The sequence below is a fragment of the Dromiciops gliroides genome, chromosome 3 (genome assembly GCF_019393635.1).
Source record: "Dromiciops gliroides isolate mDroGli1 chromosome 3, mDroGli1.pri, whole genome shotgun sequence".
Lineage (NCBI taxonomy): Eukaryota > Metazoa > Chordata > Mammalia > Microbiotheria > Microbiotheriidae > Dromiciops > Dromiciops gliroides.
This window is the reverse complement of record NC_057863.1, coordinates 609,645,011-609,665,611: the sequence shown is the minus strand read 5'-3', so window position 1 is coordinate 609,665,611 and position 20,601 is coordinate 609,645,011. Positions and strand designations below refer to the sequence as shown.

The 20,601-nt window shown below is 45.3% G+C and overlaps 1 protein-coding gene across 2 annotated transcripts; it reads left to right on the top strand.

Annotated features, from left to right (window-relative positions):
- Nucleotides 1–1,503: 1,503 nt before the first annotated feature.
- Nucleotides 1,504–20,181, top strand: ELOA (elongin A). 2 transcript variants are annotated; one of them, XM_043998142.1, is made up of 11 exons: nt 1,504–1,730; nt 8,716–8,772; nt 9,608–9,726; nt 10,631–11,831; nt 12,490–12,604; nt 13,620–13,775; nt 14,141–14,238; nt 16,243–16,423; nt 16,903–17,014; nt 18,310–18,503; nt 19,762–20,181. In XM_043998142.1, the coding sequence occupies exons 1-11, from the start codon at nt 1,656–1,658 to the stop codon at nt 19,821–19,823; spliced, it is 2,370 nt and encodes a 789-aa protein (XP_043854077.1). In that variant the 5' UTR covers nt 1,504–1,655; the 3' UTR covers nt 19,824–20,181. The 2 variants fall into 2 exon arrangements, with proteins under 2 accessions (XP_043854077.1, XP_043854076.1); XM_043998141.1 differs by having other exon boundaries at nt 1,526–1,730; nt 13,623–13,775.
- Nucleotides 20,182–20,601: the final 420 nt, after the last annotated feature.

Sequence of the window (20,601 nt, the reverse complement as noted above, 5' to 3'; positions counted from 1 at the left end):
CTTTGTAAACCTTAGCTTACAATATCAATGCGAATTATCATCATGCTAAATTTCACCATTGATAGTAGTTCTCAGACCATCATTGTCATATTGTTAAGTCCTGAAATTTCTTTGCTGATTTGAGACCTAGACCCAGTGGCTCTCTATGTCCTTGCCTCTCTGATTGGCAGTAGCTGTAGGAGAGAGGCAAAAATGACCTACTTCTCCAAGCCTCACCCCTAGAGAAGTCAAAATCTTCTCCAAAGTGGAGTCCATTGCTTTGTGGTCATCATCCAATGGTCCCCAAAGAGCCCATTCACAGAGGAGACTGCAATTGAGTTCAACAAACATTAAACTTTGTGCAAAGCACTGTGCTAGTATAGTAAGTGAAGGAGATACAAGGTCTGTAAGACATGCGTAAACTCACGGAGTTTATACATTAGAAATGATATTCAAAAAAAGAAAAAGGAAATGATATTCTCTTTAACAAGCATTTATGAAATACCTACTTATGGAATAGGTACTGGAATGCAAAGAGAAAAAAACAATCCCTCTCTTCAGGAAGCTTATATCCTCCTGGAGAGGGGGATACATGCTTGGATTACATACATTCAAAACAACTAGAAATAAATACAGAAATAACGGTGGAGGTGGAAGTGAAGAATACTAACTAGTAGCGAGATGGTACCCAAGAATGACCTATAGAAGGTGGCCCTTAAACCCCTTTGAAGTGAGCTAAGGGATTTAAAGGACATACAGGTGGAGATATTCAGCAGGCAGTTAGGGGTGTGAAACTGTAGCCTAGGAGAGAGGTGAGGGAATGGAAGATTTGGGAATCTGAGATCTTGTGAGATCACCAAGAGAGGTTGTAGGGAGAGAAAAGAAGGCCTAGCAGTTGGGGGCAAGGGGTAAATGAGGAAACAGACAACAAGCATAGACAATTTTTGCTTTGTAGTCGTCCCTGTCCCCTCCCCCCAGCCCCTTCTGGGTGTCAGAAGGAGGAGGGGAAAGCAGCTGGGCACTGCCACAAGACCTGGGTTTCACCCCAGCCCTTCCCGTTGCTCCCCGTGTGACCCTCATGCTCCGTTTCTTCATTTCTAAAATGATGGGATGAGATCTTTTATTTTCCAAATCTGTGATTTTACGGAGAGGGTCAATGAAGGGCTGTTGGTTTGTTTTCTAACGATGGGAGAGAGCGGGGCATGCTTGAAAGTAGGAGGGCTGCCTCTGATTGTTGGGATAACAGAGCCAGCCCCTGGAGAAGGCCCAAGCTCAGGCCGGAGCCGAGAGGGCCCTTGGACACCCTGTGGTCCTCACTGGAGGGAGGAAGGCTGCTCCGGGCTCCGCGGAGAAGCCTCGAGCAGAGGCAGCCGCAAGCCATGTGCCCTACGGCTCCGGGCCGCTGCGCACGCGCGGAGGGAGGAGCGCACCTGCTCTGGGCGAGCTCACACCTCGCTTGGCCGTCGGGGGCGGGGCCAGAGCACGTCGGGGGCGGAGCCATCCCTAGGCTCACTCACCCTTCCCTCGCAGCCTTGAAAGCGCCAGTTCCGCTTCCGCCAGTGCTGTGGAGGCGGCGCGGGAGGTACTCTACCCTCTCCCTTACCCTCTCCCCCTTCCCCTGGCCGTGGAGGCGCCGCGAGCCCAGTCCCGGCGAGGAGGCCGTGCCAGTGACCACCATGGCGGCGGAGTCGGTCCTGGAAGTGGTGGAAAGGCTGCAGTCAAGACTGGCCGGGAACCCTGAGCCAAAGAAGGTAAATCTCGGGCCGGGTCCGGGTCCGGGTCCGGGTTGGGGCCGTGGCCGGGGTTGGGGTCGGGGCAGGGGCAGGGGCAGGGCGAGGGGCGGTGCCGGCGGGGCGGGGTGGGGCGGAGTCGGGGGCTCGAGGCCCCGCGGGGGGCGTTGGAGGCGGGGAGCCGGGGGAGGGGGGGGTGCGGCTCGCCGCGAGCCGCTTAACGGTCACTCGGGCACCGGCCTGGTCCGGCCAACCGGGGAGGTTGCGGGCGGGCGGGTGGTGGCGTGGGCTTGGCCGGGCTCGGCCCAGGAGTTGGGGAGGCTCGGCCTCCCTCTCGCCGCTCCCCGACAGCTCCCCACTAATAAGATTGTCAGTCACTCGAACCCGCGCCCACTCCACGAGCGCAGCCCCGGGTTCCCCTCCCCTCCCTTCCCCCTCCAGCAACTCCGGGCTTTGGGATCCGAAAGTTTGTTCTGGGTGAGGGGGGCGGGGCGGGTGTCCGTGGGTCCGGCTCCCGGCCAGGCCCTGCCCGGCGCGCCGGGATCCTGAACTCCGGGCGCCGGGGTGGGGGTTCCCGGCCTCCGGGTAGGGTTCGCTGGGTTCCTAGAAAGGGCGTCCCGGCAGCGGAGTCGGTGCAGGCCCAGCACGTAGGCAGCCCTGCAGCTGCCGGCCCCCGAAGGAGCTGCGCCCGCCCGAGGCGGCTGCTCCCCATTTCTGTGGCCGCGGCTCCGGGGCACGGGCTGGCTGGGGAGAAGTTCGTGGACAAGGAACCTGTTTGCTGCCCCTTTCACCTCCGGTGCCCTCGAGATCGTGCCGAGCTCCATTGCTCTTCCCTTGCTTCATCACTTTGCTTTCTTTCCCCTTTGATTGCTGAGTAGTTTGTCTGGGATTCCCAAACCCGACTGTGGTGTAGCTTCCGTGTGTGGCCTTGAGTGACTGGAGACTTTTTTTTTATGGCCTCCTCACTTAATAATAGAGAGCACTGACCCTTTTCTTTTTACCATCCATGTCACTTTTAAAAAATCCTAATGTGCAGTTGGAAACATTAAAAATACATATATATCTATTACAGCTACCTGGGAAGGACTTCTCATTTTATAAGTGCAGAAACCCAGGACCCATAGCGATATAGAAACCTCCTTTTTTAGTGTTTAATACCAGTTTGCACTTCCTTACTGCCAATTTCATCCGAAAGGTCCTATTTTTGATTGCTTACATTCTATTTAAAATAGCCAGTTTGAGAGAAAGCCATTTGATTATGTAAGTTTGAACTTTTACACTGCTCTTCGCCCCCCTCCAAAGATTTCCCGAATGGCACCACTCGAGTAGCACAATCTCTGTAGAGGAAGATGTACATGGAAATGTCTTAATATAAACACATTTCCAACTTAATGATCCCAAAGTAAGCTAGTGCTTAGATGTTCTTTGGAATCCTAGCTAGAAAAAGTTTGTGTTCCTCTTGGCTTAGCAGTTCCTTTTTCTTTAGGATCTAGTGAAATTCACATTACCCTGGGGTGCCTCAGACCTGTGTGAGCCTGCTTTTCATTTGTCACAAACCAGGTTTTATGCATCTGTGCCTTCTTGAAATAGCCTCTGTAGTCTGTCTACTAGACTAATTAACTCTGCTCATTCAGAACTCAATTCAAAGCAATTCTCGAGGAAGCCATCTTATTTGGCAGTATAATGTAGTAGAAAGAAACTGAAATTGAAGTCTAAGGACCTGAGTTCTAATCCTGTCCTTTTTAAAAAAAATGAACTTTTAGCTTTTAGTTCCTATGAAATATGACAACCTTATTCTTTATGTTGAACTATCTACCAGCTAGGTACACTTAAAATTTTTGTTTTAAATGTTGCTTTCAGTAATAGTACATTTAATAAATACTGATTCAGTCCCTTTGTATACTTATTTCTACTGGGCAAAAAATTTGTCTTTATATAATATGTGCTTATCACAGAAGACCTGAGATATCTATGTATCTGTTAGGACTGCACTTCATGCATATTTTCATATTTGTAATAGTGATTTTTGTGGGGATGGATGAATTCTGGTTGGCACATTAAACACTCTTAATGGAGTTCCCCTTTCTGACTTAACTAGCTTGGTTGGGAGGTAGGCATCCCATCAACAGTGTATGTGTAGGTAAGTTTCATCTTTACTTCCTAGCCCCACAAACACCTCTACTTCATTGATGAACTGCCTGGGTGGGCATAGGACCACCAAGTGTGTCCTACTAAGTCAGACCCACCTTTTCCTCCCATTTTGTCTTTGGAAACAACTCTATGGTGAGGAAAAGAAAACTCCTTAACTCATTAGCATTCTAAGGATAATGGATTTTAGAACCAAAAGGAATGATCTTAGAGATTTCCCAGGTGAAATAATTGAGGCCCAGAGAGGAAAAATAATTTCCGTAAGGTCACATAGTAAGTACTGAATAGGACAGTCAGGATTCAAATTCAAGTCTACTGTATGTACCTAGCTTTAAAGTCTTCAAGAAAAGTCTTTATTGTAATCATACCTTGTTGCACAAATCTATCCATCATTCATTCAGCAATCATTTATTAAGCACCTACTATGTGTTAGACACATAGGCCCTGGGGGGGGGTATGGGGAGGGGCAGTGGCAGGGAGAGAGACAACAAAGACCAAAAAAGAAACAGAAAATTGTGACATCAGCAGATCAGCACATATTGTAACAAGGGCTTACTAAACAAGAAGTAAATCTGATGTATCTCTGTCTCTTTGTATCAGCTAACACTGGACACAGACTTTGATTTTTGTGGAAAAGAGTGAACCTGGATTAACAGATTCCTCACTCTTCTCAAAGTTACATTGAGTCAGCTAGGTGGCACAGTGTATAGAGTCCCAGGCCTGGAGCTGTGTGACCCTGGGCAAATCACTTAACCTCTGTGTACCTCAGTTTCCTCAACTATAAAATGAGGATACTAGCACCTACCTCCCAGGATTATTGTGAGGATCAAATGAGATAATAATTGTAAAGCCCTTAGCACAGGGCCTGGCATATGGTAAGCACTATAAAAAGGTTGTTGTTATTAGGCCACAGCAATTTAGGAAAATGGCTACTAAAGCATGGAGCTCTTTCCGTTTACATCAATTGTGCATCTACACTGATGAAATTGTGAATCTTTGAAACACTGAAGTGAAATAAAGACATTTTGTTAATTACAAAGGTGCTCCCCCAAGTAGTAATAAAATGTTTAAGGTGGCTAAGTAGCAGGGGGTTTTTTTTGTGGGGGGGCAGGGCAATAGGGGTTAAGTGACTTGCCCAGGATCACACAGCTAGTAAGTATCAAGTGTCTGAGGCTCGATTTGAACTCAGGTACTCCTGAATTCAGGGCCGGTGTTTTATTCACTGCGCCACCTAGCTGCCCCTAAGTAGCAGTATTTTACTGGCTGCTGAAAATAGGTTTCAAAACCAAGACACAGATCCATAGTTTATGTTCCATATTTATAGCCTCAGATTTTTAGCATAAAATGTTGGCAGTTTGTAATTCCCACTTTTTTTCATTTAATTGTAATAGTATATTAGACTTGGTATATAGTCATCAGATAAATGTTGGTCTTGTTTTGTCTGGAGATGATTTTTTTGTTTGTTTTGGTTTGGGTTTTTTTTCGGGGCAATGAGGGTTAAGTGATTTGCCCAGGGTCACACAGTGAGTGTCAAGTGTCCAAGGTCAGATTTGAACTCAGTTCCTCCTGAATCCAAGGCCAGTGCTTTATCCACTGCCCCACCTAGCTGCCCTCCTTGGAGATGATTTTCTAAGAGACTGATATTTGGCAGGTCATTAGTACTTTGACAAGTCATATTTCTCTTAGAAAATGGAAACTGATTTTGGAAAATTAGGAGAAAATTTGTGCCCCATGATTAACTGTCTCCTCAATGTTTTTTCCATCAGGATGTTGCTTACCCCTAACCTCAATTTTAGCATTTGTTTGCAAAGACTTGCCTTTAAAATGATACTGATCATACTCATACTTAAGGAAAATGTGTGTGCTGCTTTAACCTTAGAAGGGTGGTAATTACCAAAGCCTAGAATTTTCTGTGATGTAAATGCTTACATACTCCTTGGTTGGCATTTCAATTTTGCCTGCTCTTTTGTTTATACTTCATATTGTGATATGAGAGACATATCTTGACAATTTCTCACTTTTTTTAGATATCTTGTCTTTGTTTTCCAGGCCCTTGTCATAGTTTCTCAGGCTATACACTAAAGCTGATAGTACAGTAAACTGTTACCTAGTATGTCCAGGAAATAGGATGATCTGATTCATCTATTTTGATTAGAAAGTTAACACAATACTTACCATGGGTGTCAGTTTTCAAAGAATTAAACTCGTGCTGAATTGTATTGAATATGATTCAAAAAGCAAGTATCTGATAGTATCTCAGGGTCACTGTTGCAAACATCTGTTATTATTGTCCCATAACCATGTTGATGTGCCAGTTGAGAAATTCCCAGCTGACAGAATTCTGGATTAACCAGTTTTTTAGTCTACTCATTTTTGTAGGTGAACATGCTTGTTCATTTGCACCATCTACTGTGACCCACTCTCTGACAGAAAAGTATAGCTAGTAAGCCTTTCTCTAGTCTATCTCCACACATATCTCTCACTGAAAAGAAAGGGACTATGGGAAACAGGCCCTTTTTCTCCATTGTTGGACAAAGTGGACTTGAAACTGACAAAACTCACATTTCAACTGGCCCATAAGGGTTTTGTCAAAAGTACCCCAATCCTTCATTATTTGGTAGTGGGTTTCTAAAAGAAGACAGGAGACATACCCCTAAGCACTGGATATCAGTCTTGTTAGCATTTCTGGGGGCCCAGGAAATTTTGTTCATTAGCCATAGAAGCTCTGAACTATCATGTGTTGCGATAATGTAGGTTGTTTCAATGGCATTTACAATATGTTAAGAGGCCAGAGAATCTTGCTCCATTTCCTTCCATTTGTTAACTTAATGTGTGGTGGTTTATTTGCATGGTTAATATCTTTATGTTGGGGTGGTAATTTGTCATATATCTGTTTCCTGGGGATTTTTTAGTATGTAGCTAGCATTTGGGTAGGATCAGATCATTTTTTTCTTTTTTCTTTTTCTTGTTTGTTTTGTTTTGTTTTTCCGGGGCAATTGGGGTTAAGTGACTTGCCCAGGGTCACACAGCTAGTAAATGTCAAGAATCTGAGGCCGAATTTGAACTCAGGTCCTCCTGACTCCAGGGCCGGTGTTCTATCCACAGCGCCACCTGACTGCCCCCTTCACTGCCATATTTCAAAGGAAAGTGCAACAATCATAGGATTTGGGGTTCTGAGACACCTTTGAGATAATTTAGTCCAAAGTTTCTCCTTTTACAGAGAAGGAAGGTGACTCGTTCAGGGTTTTAAAGCTAAGGTAGGATGCCCAGAAAGTGTCCCAAGTACTGAAATTAAAAGCTTTTTGTCAGACTTAGTGGTGACTAGAAGGAGGCATATTGAAAATCAGCACATCTTATTTTCTGTATTGAAATGTTAAAATGTTGTTCACAAATCTTTCTCGGTTACTTTTTGTACTTTTTGTTCTTTTTGTTAGACTTGGAACAATAGTAGGCAAGGAAGGCAGTGGCCTAGGATAGAGAGCTAAAGGAGGGGTCCAGCCCTCTGTAAATACACCATTCTGAATACAGTGGTGCAGCAGGTTTAGAGGCTGAGGGACCTGGGTTTGACTTGGATTCTGCCTCTGGTTCTGCCGATTAGTAAGTAGCCTTCAGACCAAAGGCAAAAGGCAATCTGGCTTCTCTGGGCTTCAGCTTTCTCATCTAGAGAATGAGGCAGGGAGGTGAGCAGAATTCTAAGGTTATCTTCCGATTCCAAATAGAACTGTGTGTTAGAGAACCTCATTCTCTGTCATCACGATATTGATGTTCTGTTGCTGTATTAGTTAAGGGTAGAAGTCTGGGGTGGGAGTGTGAAGGCAGACAGATGGGTTATCCCATAGGATCAAAGATTCAGAATGGGAGGGGATCTTCAAATCATGTCATTCAACCCCTTCCTTTTACAGAGGAGGAGGACCCCAGGTCCAGACAGAGGGGAATGATCTGCTCAGTAAAGGTAGCAGCATTGTGACTCTAACCCAAACCCTCTGACTTCTCCCTCTACCACCCTGCTCGGCATTCACTATATACCAGTCGTCATGCTATGGGTGCTAGAATAGGAGACTTTCTTTTTTTTTAGTGAGGCAATTGGGGTTAAGTGACTTGCCCAGGGTCACACAACTAGTAAGTGTTAAATGTCTGAGGCCGGATTTGAACTCAGGTACTCCTGACTCCAGGGCTGGCGCTCTATCCACTGCGCCACCTAGCCAAAACAGCGACTAGCATGCAGGAAGGGAAAATTAAATAAGAGCTGGAGGCATTTGAATAGGCTAAGAATTAGGGAACATTAGTCATATAGTTGGAATTAATTGTTCAACAAAGTATCTCAATGAATTGAATCCCAGTTATGGTGACTACTGAGATAAATAATAATAGTAACTTAAATGTGTATAGGGTAATAGTTTACAAAGCACTGCCTTCCCAGGGGCTCCATGAGGAAAAAAAAAAAGAGAACTTAATTTGGTTCTGCCCACTACTCAGTCACTTTATATATCCATTATTAACAGAAAAATTTGGATAATGGCAGATGAAATTTCAGCAGGAAACTACTCTTTCCCTGTGCCTACCTACTTATTTTGAAAAAATAGCCTTTAGTGAGTGACTGCTTCCTGGAGGCACAATGCCATTTTTCTCAGAGTTCCTCCTCTTCCTTTTTTCCTCTGCTGCCAGGCCTATGTGGCATTTTTTCTGTAATTGATGCCGTCTTGTTCTTTTACCAAGTCTAGGGCAAAATACTAAATGTCAGGAGAGTTGATGGTTCTTTCAATTGTATTCTGTGGCATTGTTTCAGGAAAGGAGGTTTTCATCTGTCCCAGTGAATGAGATTAAAATTGTAACTGTAAATTTTTCTTTGTTTCTGTAGCTACTAAAACATCTGAAGAGACTCTCAGATTTACCCATCACAGTGGACATTCTTGCGGTAAGAGAGCCTTAAATCTGCATTTAAAAATAATAGAACTAAAAATCCTACGAAAACAAATGCTGAAAACTATCCTTACATGTAACTGGAAAATAATAAAATACTTTTATTTTTAAAAAAATAATAGAAGAACCTAGCTGACAAGAGTGTTGGTAGATACTGATGGTAAATTTGAAATAAGAGACTGAGTCTTCCACTTTTATATACCCAGTACTTACTGCATTGGCCTTTCATGTACCATAGAAGAGGAAAGAAATTCAGAGAAATGAAAGAACTTTCCCAGATTTACACTTTGATTTGGCATTCATTCAACAAACGTTTATTACTGCCCATTGTATACTTGAGAACTTTTCAGGGTGCTAGGAGAGTTAGTTCTTCCTTTCCTGGGAATTACAGTTTAGTGGGGGGAATATGATACATAGATAATGCATAATATTACGTGATACACTCACTAGAGACTGCTGGGGGAGAGCAGTAATATGATAATAAATGGCAGACCTGGAACTTGGAACACTAGTCTTTCTAGTAGATAAGGTCAGTGACACCTTTCCTATCAAGTTCACTATGATCTTTTTGCTTTTAAAAGCTTTTCTAGCACTGAGTTAAACGTTATTCTTCACCATGGAATAGAGGCTTGCTACTATGTATGATCAGAGATTTTAGGTTAAGAAATTAACTAAATATTAAAGAAATTTGTAGGATGAGTTTTTGATAGGTAGAAGTTTTTGGTCAACAGATGGTGGTGGGTTTTTACCTCAAGAGAATCTGAGGTCTTCGAATCCAGTATAGATTAGGCTTTTAACCCCCTTTGCTGGTTTCTCCATCTATTTTACAGGAAACAGGTGTCGGGAAAACAGTGAATGGCCTTCGGAAGCATGAGCAAGTAGGAGGCTTTGCTAAGGACTTAGTGGCCCGATGGAAGAAGTTAGTACCCGTTGCTCAGGAGGTTGAAAGGTAAGGTGTTCTTTACCCAAACTGCTTCATGGCCAATTCTGGTGCCCAAGAGTGACTGCAGAAAGGCTCATTGGTCATGGATTTACAACTGAAAGGAAGCTGTTGGTTTGAATTGGCCCTAGTCAAGCCCCTTATATTTACAGAGGAGAAAACTGAGAGCAAGAGGTCCCAGTGACTTTTGCCTACACCATAGGGGTAACAGGTGCTCAAGCCAGGACTCAACCCACGTCCTCTGACTCTGTCTCTTTTCCATCTTCGCTTTTTCCTTCCTCTTTGCTCCCTTGTTCCCAGCCCTGATGTGAATCCCACAGTGGTTCAAGCAGTCAGATCTGAGAAGAATGGCAACTGTCCTGATTCCAGGACTTGGAAGCCCTTTTCTATCTTCTTTCCCAGGAATGGATTCAGTAGACCTGTTTCCCAGTCTGAGAAGAGAGGCAGTGGTATTAGGAATAGAAAGCCTGTTGGTAATTGGCCTGGTTTGAGATTTGTGGGGTGGGTGTGATTTAGGGTAGGCAGATGAATTTGAGCTGAAATGTCAACAGTTAACTTGACTAGAGAATAACATGTACATGGAGGATTGGGTACTTACGTAGACTCCCAAAGGACAGAAGCAATTTGAGTTCTCTCTATTGTCTTTCAGTCTTACCCATCACACCTGTCCCTGTCTTATGTCAGTCCTAGCTGTGTGTAGTCATTTCTTTTGTCTCATATTTTCCTCAGGTGCTCCCTTCTCTAATCCATCCTTTATACTAGCAATAGGATCTTTTGTTCCAGATAGATATGGTTATATCACTTAGAGCCTTTTTGGACTTTGTGTCACCCCCTGCAGTTTGTCCTGTTCTCTACACAGGAGGTGCTTGATGATGAATGTTAATGAAATGATTTTTTCCTCTGTTTTGTTTAGGAATATTGAACCCGAGGAGCAAGAGCTTGAGAGAAGTAGCTCTAGAAAACGTCCCCGAGATGTTTTTCCCAAGGAGGAGGAAATGGAGGGGGACTATCGGGAAAGCTGGAAGGGCTCTTGTAGCCAACCACACAGTCCTGACTGCCGGGAGAAAAAGCACCGAAAGCTCTCAGAGTTTGAGAGAATGCCCAAGGCCTCACACAGTGGTGAGACAAGAGAAGAGAGAAAGCGATGGAATAAAACCTCCCCATTGTATGCCTCAGATCATGAGTTATCAGACAGTAGTCATGTTCACTCACCTCAGCCTTCCACAAGCCCTCAGCAGTTATCCATGGACTATGATCAACCCCAAGAAGAAGAGGAAGAGCAGTCTGTGTCACATCGGAAAGTCGGCAAAAGCCATAGTCATGTCTTTCAGGACCGAGGGGTAAATAGCCAAGAGAGACGCTTGGGCGAACCCCAGGATAGAGTCTTTGTGAGTCGGAGCAAAGAGCACAAGACTTCACAGAAGGAAAAGCATCGATTGGATACAAAAGAGGAGAAGACCTTCAGTTTGAGTCGAGAAAAAGTATCTAAGACTGCTTCTCGAGAGGAGGGCCGAAGGTCTCCCTCAGGAACCAGTACCAAGGATAAGCAGACATCGTCTAGTGCTTCCAAGAGAGAGAAGGACAAAGAGGGCGGCAGTAGCAAGAAGAAGTGTTTACCTCCCTCGGAGGTAGCTTCTGTCAACCATGTGAAAAAAACAAAGCACAAGGATGCACAGAGATCCAAACTGGAAAAGCCCAAGCTTCGTGTGGACAGCTTTGATGATGGAAAATGGGAGGGAGGGTTTTCTCCCAAGCCAAGAGAGAAAGGGGGGCCTAACAGCTTGAAGGCGCCAGAAGGGAAATCGAAATCCTCTAACTCGGACAAAAGCCCATCAAGTCGCCTTCCAGGGTCTGGGGAGACAGATGTGGATGATGACTTTGAGCAGCCCACCATGTCTTTCGAATCATACCTCAGCTATGACCAGCCCCAGAAGAAAAAAAAGAAGGGGCTTAAAACTACAACTGGCACTCGTGCAGAGAAAAGTCACAGTAAACAGAACGGTTCCAAAGTGGGTCATAAAAACTCTAATAATGCCGTTCAGAAACTCCCCAAGATGAGTGAGAGCAAGGCAGAAAAGCAGCATTCTGGAGCCAGCTCCACCAAACTAAAGAGGGTAAGAAGTGGGGGGTGACCTCTGCTTGTTAGCAGAGCTTCCTGCCCCTGAAAGATGTGCTGCTCTTTTTTGTAAGGTCCTGGAGATTCTGTGAAATTCTGCAAGAATCCCCGAGAGTAGCCTTGGAACGGTCTTCCTATTTCTCAGTGTCATTTGGGGCCTGGGCCCCTACTCATCATCTCTGGGCCTTTTCCCACTGCCCAGCTGGATTTTATTCAGGAGTCACTTGTTTTCCTAAGCTTCTGATAGTGATTCTCCTGCTGCAGGGCTGGAAGGAGGGAATTTATTGAAGGCCTTTGGCTTGTGCTTCATTAACCATTTATTTGCTTAGTAAAGAAGGAAGTCCCCTGCCAGTGAGTGTTACGGTTTGGCCTTAGAAAAGAAAGCTGGTGGGGCAGCTAGGTGGCACAGTGGATAGAGGTACCGGCCCTAGATTCAGGAGGACTTGAGTTCAAATTTGGCCTCAGACCCTTGACACTTACTAGCTGTGTGACCCTGGGAAAGTCACTTAACCCCAATTGCCTCACCCCCCCCCAAAAAAAAAGAAAGAAAAGAAAGCTGGTTGAGAAAGAAAAGAAAGCTGGTTGTGATAGAAATGAGGTGGGTGGTGCAGTGGGACATGCTTTTGACTGAAATGACCGACATTCTCATTCTGCAGGTCTCCACTGATGTGATCCCAACATTACCGGACATCCCCTTGCCTACCATTCAGGCCAATTATCGTCCACTTCCTTCTCTTGAAATGATTCCCTCCTTTCAGCCAAAGAGGAAAGGTAGGTTCCCTCTGTGGGGATGGGGGCATTGCTTCAATATGGAGGAGGACAGGGATGACAGTGGGCACCATTTCTGACTTGCAGTTTTCCAAAAGCAGCTGTTGCAGAAGCATTAGATGAGGTTCTGAAAAGCTGAAAGTGACTTCTTGGCTGCTTCATTTTCTCTTCCAGTAGCTCCCAGAATCGCTTTAGAATTTGAGTTTTGGCAGGGATCATAGCATTTATCTAGTCTAGCCTCTACATGAAAAAAATACCCGCAACAGCAGACACAAGACCTCCAGGGAGGAAGAAACCACCTGAGGTGGCCCAGTCCAGTTTTGTGAGGGGTGTTCTTCTCCTTGACATCCAGCCTCTTTTTAGCGCTCCCAGTTATGTCTAATGGAGCCCCGAAGAACAAGCCTCCCCAATCCCTCACCACATGACAGCCCTCCTAAGACTCGAGGACATACTTCTGTCTGTCTGTTCTCTTTGACCTTCCTTTTCTCCACCATACATGAAGAGCCTTCTCACTTTGCTGTCAGTTATTAGTGCTTTCATCTAAAGGGTCTTGGCCTGCCAGCTCTCCCATCTCCTTTCCAAAGGTCCTTCAGTGTGCTGGGTGTGGGGAGATTTCTCTAAGAGAGTAAACATTGGTATTTTCACTTAGCAGTTCTGTTTGGCAGGTGTGACTTGTTTTGGATGTGTGGGGGCATGGCGTGGTGGGGAGACTTGTTGACTTGAGTATCTGGTGGTAGGATCCAGGATTAATTCAGTACTGAGATAGAAATGAATAGCAGACTAATTAGTCTTGTTTGCTCTGAGATCCTGCTGCTCCTCAGAAGAGCAGGAGGCCATTGGATGCACACCCTGGGCTGCTGGGGGCTGCTTTTCTATTATGACGACTACACTCGTCCTTCATGCTTGACTAGGGCTGCTCTGAACAAAGATGGCTCCTCTTTCAAATTCTGCAGCTCAGTGAAGGGTTTCACAGGGCACCCTTTGAGAGAAAGTGAGTTATATGTTCTCTTTTCTCTAGCAGTCTCCTCACCCCATGAAGAAGAGGAAGCTGGATTTACTGGCCGGAGGATGAATTCAAAGATGCAAGTCTATTCAGGTTCCAAGTGTGCCTACCTCCCCAAGATGATGTCCTTGCACCAGCAGTGCATCAGAGTCCTCAATAATAACATAGACTGTGAGTAGCTTGATTCAGCCATTGGTATTGTCTGTCATGGAGCCAGCTCTGAGCAACATGCTTTCTCCACTCTGTTCATTCCATTTGGAATGCTCTTCTCTTCTCTCCCCCTCTGCCCCCAGTTCCCAAGTTGGAAGTGATTTCTTATTCATTTGGTTTCCTTGCTCACTTTATAGTCTTATTGTATGATAGTTACATGTAAATGTCTATCTCCCTATTGAAGGCAGGGATGGACGATCTGATTTATGGTTACCATTTCTCCCAGCCTCCAGCATGGTACTTTGTGTATGACACATATTAATGAATGAGTCTCCAGTTCACCTCATTCCTGCTTTGTCGTGGGTTTTTTTTTTTCCCTTTTGCAGCAATCTATGAAGTTGGGGGTGTTCCCTATTCTGTACTTGAGCCAGTTTTGGAAAGATGTACTCCTGAGCAACTCTATAGAATCGAGGAGTGCAACCACGTGAGTGTCTTCTTTAGATGTGTGTGTGTGGGGGGAAGTGGCACACCTTCGTGCTTTGCACCCCTGAATAACAGCCTTGTCTTCATATATATGCTATTTCTTTAGCACATGGAAGGGTTCAGCAGGCACTTGCTATTTTCTCTGATCCCCGGCTTGGCTCAGGGGCTTCAAGTGAGCATGTGTTCAACACCTGCTCCTGTCATTTTCAGTAAGCCTCTGGGGTCAGAATCTAGGTGGGATTCAGAGGGAGGAAAAACATGCTAACTACCAGCTCTCCTGGCACCCTTGGGCTTGCCTCGTCACAAAGGTCAAGGGAGAATTCTGCCACCAGAACCCCTGGGGCGCAGGGAAGTAGCAGTTGAACTTGACATCCAAGTACATGGTGCTTATTGGAGACAGTAATCGAGCTTACAGCCAGGCCTGTCCAAATTATGCTGCCACCATGCAGGTTTCACTTAGAATCATTTGGGGACGTAGTTGTTTTTGGTTTTGTATTAACTGTTGCATATAAAAGAGGATGAGTAAAGTGTCTTTTAAAAAAGTTTCCTGCCAAGTCAGAATAGAGCGTCTGTCTAACACTGAGGTTTTGGTGAAGTTCTTCTCGTCCCTCGTCTCTGCCTCTTTGCAGTTGTCTTGATGAATTAGCAGAAGCAGAACTCCTGAGGCTTTTGGAGCCTTGAGCCTTGTAGTGATTATTTGTAAGGTCCCATGGGCAGGGGCTGGGTTGTGTTCTTTGTGCTGAGAGCAGTTTAGAAAACAGACAAAAGGTGGAGTGGAAAGAACACCTGGACTTGGGTCCTGGCTTTGCTCCACACTTTTTGTGTGACTTTGGGCCAGTCATTGAACTTCTTTGGGCTTCTGGTTTCTTTCCTGCAAATTAAGGACTTAATTTGCATTCAGCAAGCAGTTATTACATTTTCCCTATGTATAGAGCATTGTGCAAGGTCCTGGGATAAACAGAAAAATTGGACAGGGCAGTTCTGTCTTTATGGCATTTAAGTCAAAGGGGAAGGAGGGAGGTGGGAAGGAAATAAACATTTATTAAGTACCTATTGTGTGCCAGGTCCTGTGCTAAACTTCGTAGTTATCTCATTGATCCTCACAACAGCCTTGGGAGGTAGGGGCTATTATCTCTATTTTACAGTTGAACAAACTAACAGAGTTAAAATAGCAAACAGTTTAAATGGCTTGCCTTCTGGGACCCCTGTGGGGTTGGGGGAACCACCACTGATAATTATGATGTGCAGTCTCTTCTGAGAAGTGTGTGGGATGTAAAGTGCCCTCTGAATTCTAAGGGTTTCAATCCTTACCAGCTGGGGATCAAAGAAGAGAGTCCTTGCATCGCTTCACCTAAGTAGTTGTGAGAATCAAAATATGCTATTATAGAATGTAATAACTTCAACAGGCATTTATTAAGCACCTACTACGTGAAGGGGGCTGGCCTCCAGGAGTCTCATTCTCTGGGGCGAGGAGAAGGTGGGGAATGGAGGGAGACAGTACATGCACAGCTAAGGAGATAGAAGAGCCCATCTGTAAGCTGGGTAGTAAAGTACTGAGAGCTGGCAGAGAAGGGGAGGAGGCAAGAGATGGGTGTGTCATGCACAGGGGAGGAGAGCAGGGGCCAGCCAGTAGATTGGAGCATTGGATGCGCGTGGTTGACTGATGGGTCAGAACCAGATTGTGAAGGACTTTAAATTGATAAACAGGAGTTGCCAGTTTATCCTTGATATGAGAAGGAGCCACCAAAGCTTCCTTAGCACAAGTGTGACATGGTCAGATCTCTTTTGAAGACCAGAGTGCTGTGCACAATATGTGAGGGTCCATGACAGATCCTTGTGTGTCACATGGTTTTGTGCTAGGGTCATAATGCCCTCTCTGCAGATATGAGCAGTGTTCTTACTGGGGAAACCTACAAACATACTGCCACACTGGTCAAAGAACTGTTTGGAACAATCTGTCTTGGGGGGAAAAGAAGATCTAAAAGTCATTGTGTTTTGGCTTCAGGTATTAACTGAAGAGACTGATCAGCTGTGGAAAATTCACTGCCATCGAGACTTTAAGAGGGAGAGGCCAGAGGAATTTGAGTCCTGGCGGGAGATGTATCTTCGGCTCCAAGATGCTCGGGAGCAGCGATTGCTCCTCTTGACGGAGAACATTCGATCAGCTCATGCCAACAAACCCAAAGGTAAGGGGAGGGGAGGGAAAGGGGCCATGAGATGTGGCCAGTCATCTGGCTTTGGGGGAAAACAGCACAGCCTTGGTCCAGGTCGGGCTGATCCAGAGAGTCTAATGCCTTCCACATGGTGAAAGCTCCAAGCAAAGGGAGGTTTTCAGAGCTGGTCACTCATTAATAAGCTGGTGTCTTCACATGTTTTGGATCTTAGGCTAAGTGTGGAAGCTGGAGAGAAGTCAGAATTCAGCTCAGTATAAGGAAAAACTCCCCAATAATGAGAGCCATCCAGATATTACGGGGGCTGTGTGGGGAAGGTAGTGAGACCCCTTTGACTTGGAGTCTCCAAGTGAAGGAAGTAACAAAAACTGGAAATTGTCAAAGGCATTCTTGCTTAGGGACAGCTAAAGTCTCTTCCATCTCAAGATGTGTGATACCAGAATGAGAGCCTGTGTGTCCCCTAACCCGGGAGTCACTCCTTTGCTCCCCTCTAGGCCGACAAGCAAAGATGGCCTTTGTCAACTCTGTGGCCAAGCCGCCTCGTGATGTCAGAAGACGACAAGAGAAATTTGGTACCGGGGGTGCAGCTGTTCCAGAAAAGATCAAGTAAGATCCTTTTCAGTTTTGAATTCCACCTTGCTCTAGAGGGGAGACGATCAGTGTAGGGAAGCACACTAAGCAAGCAGCCAGAGCAGAGGGGCTCAAGTCCTGCTGACTGCTCAGTGGGTGCTAACATAAGGGAGAGAGCAGGTCATCCTTACTCCCCAGGTTATCCCCTTGTCTCCCAAATGAGGATAGTGTTTCTCTACTGACACTCTCAGGAATAGTGAGGAAAAGTAGCTTCAGAAAGGCAAAGTGCTATTTGTTTGGGGCTGGCCAGAGGATCTTCACCAGAGCCTAGTGAGCTGGGAACTATAGTTAGAGATTCTTTCCCCATCCCAAGTAAATGGTGATTTGTGTGCTGATGGCCAGGGTTCTGAACATAGAACTTGGGCTAGGTGGCAGAGGGCCATCTCTGAGCACTGCTTGGGAGCCCTTGGCTCTGTGATCTTCAGCTGCTGGGACCATCTCTTTTTTTTTCAATCTTAATATTTTTTTCCAGTTACATGAAAGATAGTTTTCAATGTTTGTTTTTATAAGATTTTGAGTTGCACATTTTTCTCCCTTCCCAAGACAGAAAGCAATCTGATATAATCTGTGGATTGAGAATCCACCTCATAAAAACAAAAAAAGTAGAAACAATATGGTTCAATCTGCATTCAGATTTCACAGTTCTTTTTTCTGGATGCGGAGAGCATTTTCCATCATGGGCCCTTTGGAATTGTCATGGATTATTGCATTGCTGAGAAGAGCCAAGTCTATCACAGTTGATCATCACACAATGTTGCTGTTACTGTGTACAGTGTTCTCCTGGTTCTGCTCATTTCACTCAGCATCAGTCCACTTAAGTCTTTCCAGGTTTTTCTGAAATCTGCCTGCTCATCATTTCTTACAGCACAATATTATTCCATTACATTCTTATACCACAACTTGTTTAGCCATTCTCCAATTGATGCATCCCCCTGATTTCCAGTTCTTTGCCAACACAAAGAGAGCTACTAAGAACATTTTTGTACACGTGGGTCCTTTTCCGTTTTTTATGATCTCTTTGGGATTCAGGCCTAGTAGTGGTATTGCTGGATCAAAGGGTATGGACAGTCCCATAGCCCTTTGGGCATAGTTTCAAATTGTTCTCCAGAATGGTTGGATCAGTTCACAACTCCCACAACAATGCATTAGTGTTTCAATTTTTCCACAGCTTCTCCAACATTTATTATTTTCCTTCTGGCATATTAGCCAATCTGATAGGTGTGAGGTGGTACCTCAGAGTTATTTTAATTTCCATTTGGGATCTTTTGTAGGATCAAACCTGCCCCATACACCTCCAACAGCAACTACACCTGCAGCAGCAGCAGCAGTAGCAGTGGGGGTGGCAGCACTTACAACAATGCCGAGGATGGACAGCCGTACGATGGCCCGAGCACTAGCAGCGCCCACTCGGCCTCAGCAGTCAGCAGCACAGTATCTTATGATCCTAGGAAACCACCTGTAAAAAGTGAGTGACCCTTCATCTTTTGCCATGTACTTTGGGCACTTTAGGAGTGGGGCTTTTGGTACTTAGCATTTGGTAGATGTGTCATTTAAAGATCTGGACCTCCTTTCTTTCATCAGTTGGAGAAGATGACCTCTCCCGTCCCTCCCAGCTTTAAATCTTACAGTGTCAGACTCATTGGGAACCACATCGTTTCAGGACTCTTCACTTCAGCCACTAGAGGGCAGCTCAGTCTTCTCCACTTGGTGCCTTGACCTAGATGGGCACTCTGATGTCTGTTAACTCAATGAACCATGAGATAATTTTGTTATATGATCATGGATTTAGAGCTGGAAAAGACCTTAGAGGCTATGTTGTTGTTCCCTCATTTTACAGGGGAAGAAACAGGCCTATAGTCAGCTGCACAGGTAGAGAGTGGTAGAGTTGCCTCTCAAGTCAGAGCTTACGCCCTGCCACCACATGGTGACCAGACGTCTGGGTCCTTGGGTTTTGATTCCTACGGATCCTCCCTGACTTTTCTCTATTTGTATCTTCCAAAGGATCTTAAAATCATAAAATGTTGAAATTAGAAGGGACCCCAGAGGTCCCTGGATGAAGACAATTGCTACTGGGGGAGCACTTGGGCATTTAACGTGATTGTGGTTTACTATTTTTAAATGTTAGATATTCCTGAAATGTTATGGATTTTTATAAAACAGTCACGTCACATGTTGCTGGGGTTTGGGTAAGGTGAGAACAGGAGGGTGGTTAAAGGCTAGAGCTGGGCTGACAGTTCTAAGGTTCATTAGCCAAGTGACAAAGCAGGCTAAGGTGGGACTTAAGTCAGAGTCAAGATCTCAGAATTTCAGAGAATCGTTGGTCATGAAAGAACCAGGGTGATTTGATGGGGGGGGGGGGGGAGGGGGTCTTTTCTTTTTTAAGAAAAATAGCATAATCTGCTCGAAGAAGCTTTGAGCGGGGGCTAAATGCCAGATTTAGATCTCTGGTGGTGACTGTGAGTGAGGCAGCTCTTCTCACTCAGGGACTTCCCTGTGTGTTGAACCGAGTGGTCTGGATTATGAACACCCATTTTTTAGCATTGAGGTTCTAAGTCCTAAAGGGCCCTTCCAAATTGATGTATATTTGGTTTAACAATGAGATTCTGAGGGCAGTATCTAAGATCCCCCTGGCCAGGATTATGAATGTGCTTCCTGGCAAATTGGGGAGGTTAGAGATGGGAAGCCTTCAGTGCTCAGGCCTGATTCTCTTTCTTCTCTCATAGAAATCGCCCCGATGATGGCCAAGACGATCAAGGCATTCAAGAACAGATTCTCCCGGAGATAAAACCTTCCCTGAAGATGGGAAAGGAGGAGGGGCTGGTGAGGAGGGAGGGGAAGAGGGAGAGTGAAGCTTACCGAGGAATCCAGGATAATTTGCTCCACGGAGCCAGTTGCTACCACATGCATCTCCAAAACCTGCCCCAGGATTGACAGAACCATCTCTCCAGGTTTAGTGCCTGTAAACTGCCTACACACAGCCCCTGCCTCCCTCCCCAGAGAGCACTTGAGACTTTATAAGGAAAGATGTGAAGCCTTGGGCCTCCCGAGGATTTTAAGGTCAATTCAACCTTGTTAGCAAACCTCTTTGTAAACTATGAAAAATAGTTTTAATTAATAAATATTTCCCCAGATTGTATTTATAATACCCCCAGTATTTTTTCCTCCTTTCTCCCTCTCACACTCTTTCTCCTTTCTCTCTTACACACACATACACACCCCTTTCTATTGTTGTAGGCTGCTTTCTTTCCTAGCATCAGGATAGGATGCAAGTCTAGTCAAGGCCAGAAGCTCCCCTGAAATCAGCCTAGTCACCACCTCTTCTCAGGGTGGGATGCTCTTCCAGAGGGAAGACTGCCCTCCTGGTCCCCGCTTAGGGAGCCTGGGGGGGGGGGGGCGGTCCTGGGATGCTCCCTTGAGGGCGGTTTGGCTCTCCCTGGATAGCTCCAGGATCTTAAACTGTTCGTGTGCTCTTCTTTGTTAACCTCAGCTGGGAGATTTTCCTGGTGTTGCTTTTCAGTTCCTGTACAGATGCTTACTTTGCATTTTCACTTACTGTTGTCATC

Coding starts and splice junctions, on each gene's coding strand:
- ELOA (XM_043998142.1), top strand. CDS start 1,656: ATGGCGGCGGAGTCGGTCCTGGAAGTGGTGGAAAGGCTGCAGTCAAGA. Junction 14,239..16,242: donor GAATCGAGGAGTGCAACCAC/GTGAGTGTCTTC, acceptor TTTTGGCTTCAG/GTATTAACTGAAGAGACTGA. Junction 17,015..18,309: donor GCTGTTCCAGAAAAGATCAA/GTAAGATCCTTT, acceptor GATCTTTTGTAG/GATCAAACCTGCCCCATACA.